This window comes from Brachionichthys hirsutus, unplaced genomic scaffold (genome assembly GCF_040956055.1).
Source record: "Brachionichthys hirsutus isolate HB-005 unplaced genomic scaffold, CSIRO-AGI_Bhir_v1 contig_1384, whole genome shotgun sequence".
In the NCBI taxonomy this organism is placed as follows: Eukaryota; Metazoa; Chordata; class Actinopteri; order Lophiiformes; family Brachionichthyidae; genus Brachionichthys; species Brachionichthys hirsutus.
The window spans coordinates 12,065-16,467 of NW_027181043.1; the positions used below are offsets into that span (position 1 = coordinate 12,065).

The window sequence follows — 4,403 nt, forward strand, 5'->3', positions numbered from 1 at the left end:
GAAAGAAACTTTGTGTTTACCTGAACTTTGCAACATCAGATTGCTACATGTCCATTTTCTGGGCTGTTTTGCTCAAAAAATATATACTTTTCACAACTTTCTAATAGTGAATCATGTTTTTTTATTTTTGTGTTCCAAAGTTTGTTCTATAGTACAGAAAAATACCCAAAGATGCATAAAAGTAGACGTTTGTCGAGCAGGAGTACACGCTGGATAATATTACTGTGGATCTATATCATGGAAAGCTGTAAGAAAAGTTTATCAGTTCCATCCAAGGAGGATTGAATATTCGAAAAAGTTATTCAAACGCGTCACGCGTCAGATGTATTTCTTATTTTCACGTGTCGCTGTACATCCTCTTGCAGTCTAAGGAAGGCGACGGCGTGTCGGGACCCATGCTGCCCACCTGTGAATAAGGGTCCTCGGGGGTGCGCGGCAGGCCGGGCGGCGTCATGCGCTTCTCCTTCTGCCTGCGGTTGCAGAACCAGACCCGGACCACCTCCTTCTCGAGCTGCAGAGTGTCCGCCAGCGAGGTGATCTCCTGCGCGGAGGGTTTCGGACACTTGAGGAAGCGGCTCTCCAGCGCGCCTTTTACGCTCACCTCGATGGACGTGCGCTTTTTACGCTTCCTGCCCTGCGTGGCGATCTTGTCGATGCTGGTCGGGTTTCCCGTCGTGGAATCTGCCTCCTCCAGCCACTTGTTCAGCAGAGGTTTCAGCTTGCACATGTTCTTGAAGCTCAGCTGGAGCGCCTCGAACCTGCAGATGGTGGTCTGTGAGAAGACGTTCCCGTACAGCGTGCCCAGAGCCAAGCCCACGTCCGCCTGGGTGAAGCCCAGCTTGATCCGCCGCTGCTTGAACTGTTTGGCGAAATGCTCCAAGTCGTCTGACGTCGGGGCGTCCTCGTCCGAGTGCGGCTCTTGGCTCGCCCCGGGATGCTGATGGCTGTGCGCGTGGTGGTTATGGTGGTGGTGGTGGTGATGGTGGTGCTCCAGCTCCGGGGATTCCCTGCGCACCAAGCCCGGGTGCATGAGGCTCTGCCCCGCATGCGAGCCGAGCATCCCGTTTACGGTAAAGCCGCCAGCCTGCGCGTAAACGAGGGACTGCTGCTGCTGTCCCTCACTGCCTCCCCAGCTTCCCGGATGCGCCTGATGGGGACCCAGATGCGGGGACCTGTGGTGAAGAGCGGAGCCCGGGTGCAGGTCCTCCCTGCCGGCGTTCCTCTTTGCGTCCTGCGGCGTGGAGCTGGAGGGCCACGGAGAGCCCGCTTCGACTGCCGCGACCGCGGCTGCAGCTGCTGCCGCCGCTGCGTGGGGCAAAGATGTCACCCACTGGTGCGCGTGGCTCAGCATGTGCCCCCCATTGCTCGCAACCATGGCCCCCTGCATGAAGTCGCTCTGCGCCATCTTTAGAGAAGGGTCTCCCCGGTATCCACCGGGCACGGTGGTCACCGCTGCGCCGCCCGGATGCATCCCGACAGCCCTCCGATCGGAGTGGAGGCTCGGGCCGGATAGAATCCTGTTACCGGCGAGGTACGGACTCGACGTGGCTGTGGCCATCCTCCCAAATCATAAAGAAGAAATGGATCTTTCTCTTGATTTTTGTTTTGTCACAATCTGGTTCTAATTCATGAATAAATGACGCGTTTGGTTTAAAATCAGTCCAATGAGTTTCTCTTTACAGCTCGTCTCTGCTGAGACCAGTCGGAGCAAGAAAATAACGGACTTCAAAACTTTTTGTTTCTGTCCCCGGATGCGCGTTGTGCGTAATCCTCCGACCAGATGATGCGGCGCAGCTTCTGGACCGCTGTTTTCATAGATATAACGCGATTGATTAAATAATGGCACAGACGCGTGAGCTGCTCCGGTCCCTTTGGTAGTTTTTGCTCAATCCATCTGCTCCTCCCGGTCCTGCGTGAAGCGACAGAGACGAGCGTGTGTTTGCGCGCCGGCGCAGGCTGCGCATTCTTCTCGCAGCTCCGTCCAATTACAGCAGAAAGGATGCGCAGAGCTCCTGCTGATTGGACGCTCAGTGAGAACTTAGAACGCTCAGCCTCGGGGAGAAGAAGTTGGAAAGAAAAAAATGCCAAATATTATTTAAAAAAATTACATTACGGCACATAAAGAACAATTAGAGAATGTTCATCCAAACAAAGAAGAAAACAGCCTCTTATTATTATTATTATGTCTTTAACTGTATCAAACCACTATTTATTTCTATTGATTCCGCTGTATTATTACATTGTTATGTATTTCTACAGTCGCAGAGCTCAGGCCTGCGTCAAGGATACTCAAATAGCTGTGGGTCCATCGGATTTATGCCTCTTGGAATATTACGCTCTACTTTTCAAGTGGTAAAAGGGCCACAATGGCGAGACGCACCGTATCGGTCTGCGCCGAATGCGCACAAATCCAGGTTTGATTTCTTTACATCCTAAGAACATGTTGGGTCAGTTTATGGACGGCTTGATAGATTTAAGGACCGGGGGAGGCGGCATTGACTGAGATCCTTGCGCTGAAGACAGATAGCAGAACTACAATATTATCATGATATATTATCAGCAGGGCGTCTCGAATCATCCAAATGGTGGAGGAGGAATAAACAAAAGTACTTTATCCCAATAATTAAATCCACTCTCAAATATGTTATACTTAATAAAGTTAAAGACTTAGATTTATAAGATTTTATGACACATCGATATTTTGTAACAGAAATATGACACTGTAGTAATGATATAAACTTGGCTATTATTTATTTGTGGGCAGCTGTAAAGAAAAGGTAACACCATAAAATATTACGCAACAAAATACTCATGGCCATGCAGTAACTAATGCGTTGAGCTGCTTTGCCTTTTAACGTGTAACGGCATCCAGGTGGAGTTAGTTCACGTATGAAGCATTTTGAGGTGCTTATACTTTCAGATGTAATTGAACTATATCCTTTATGGGATTTCTAATGAGCTGTAAAAAAAACTTTTTGGCAGGTTCCAGAAAAAGCAAATATGTTTTTTTTAAATCACCCAAATATTCATTTTGAGATTACTTTGTGTTGTCACATTGTCTTTGCTCCATAAACATAATTATCTTACACATAAATCTATATTTGTATCGTCACTTTGTTTTTGTGGTTTTAAAATTAATCCAAACAGATGAAGATGATATACAGAAATAACACGTAACATATGAGGTTGTGCAGGGATCTATCATATCATCATGAATATATCGTCATTTAGCTCAATGGTTGTTATTAAATGTTAATAAAAGGTTTACTGTCTCATGTGCCCATTATCAACATTAACCTCCTCCTCCGTGGGGGGGGGGGGGGGTATGTAATATGGTCTTTCTGTTAGCAACATAAATCAAAAGGCTCTGGACGGATCTTGATAAAATCTTCAGGAAATGTTGGGAATTTTACCAGAAGATTACATTTTGGTGATGATCCAGAAGAGATCCTATAGATTCTGGATCAGTTTGAAATTTGTGTTAACATTGCAGTCAACGGAGCTTCAAAATCTGTTCCTAAATATCTTGGTTGATTATTGAATATTATTATTCAATTATTATGTTTATGGAATTTGACACAGTCATGATGGGTGGGGTCGTCTATCTTCAAATACGGATCCCGATTGTGGATACTGTCAGATTTTCAAGAGCGATCTGGATAAAAAAAAAAAATCTGGGATTTCCCATTTGCTTATAATGAAGGCTTTTTCAAAAAAAAAAAAAAAAAAATACATCTTGTGAAATATGCATTCAATTCACTCACCAAACATCAGTCATAAAGGGGTCCGATATGAAGTATCATGCAAATATTACATTGTAACATTGAAAACTTCATTTACAGATTCAAAAATCTGTTAAAGATACACATCAACTCCGATTCACTTTGACTTTTCATGGTTGGTGTATAAAGATACCAAGAACAATTTATAACCTTTTGATGACGATCCAAGTCACCATGTGGACGGTGTAAATCTAATTACGAGGGGAATGAGCTGCTCGGAGGAGTGCTTTTCTAGTTCTACAATTTCCTTAACTGGTGCAAACTGGACTGTGAGGTAATCAAATAATTTATTTGAATATAACAGAATCAATAGAAACAATTTATAAAACTCCTCTTTGCTGCAGACCAATAGTCGGTACGGAGCATTGATAAGTGAAGTCTTATCCATTAATGAAGTTGCTAATAGCGTATAGATCTATAAACTATGATTGATTTTAATGCTTGGCCGTCGTTGAGCTGTGCACGGCAGCGTTTCTTTTGCGTTTGCAGCCTACCAGGACAATGCAGGGGAAACCAGACGAGTCTGGGAATGCAGTAATGCTTTTCATGTGTTGTGCTGGCTGGTCACAGCACTGGCTCCTCGATTTGTTATTCATGAAGGAAGCTGGGTGAAGAGGCCTT

The 4,403-nt window shown here is 45.2% G+C and overlaps 1 protein-coding gene across 1 annotated transcript; it reads right to left on the reverse strand.

The window, feature by feature from the left end:
* Positions 1-337: 337 nt before the first annotated feature.
* LOC137917125 (POU domain, class 3, transcription factor 3-B-like) lies at positions 338-1,567 on the reverse strand. Its single transcript, XM_068760012.1, has one exon. It carries the CDS (start codon positions 1,556-1,558, stop codon positions 338-340), a length of 1,221 nt encoding a protein of 406 aa, XP_068616113.1. The 5' UTR covers positions 1,559-1,567.
* Between the last annotated feature and the right edge of the window lie 2,836 nt (positions 1,568-4,403).

Excerpts from the sequence above, each read along its gene's own strand:
- LOC137917125 (XM_068760012.1), bottom strand. The coding sequence starts at position 1,558 with ATGGCCACAGCCACGTCGAGTCCGTACCTCGCCGGTAACAGGATTCTA.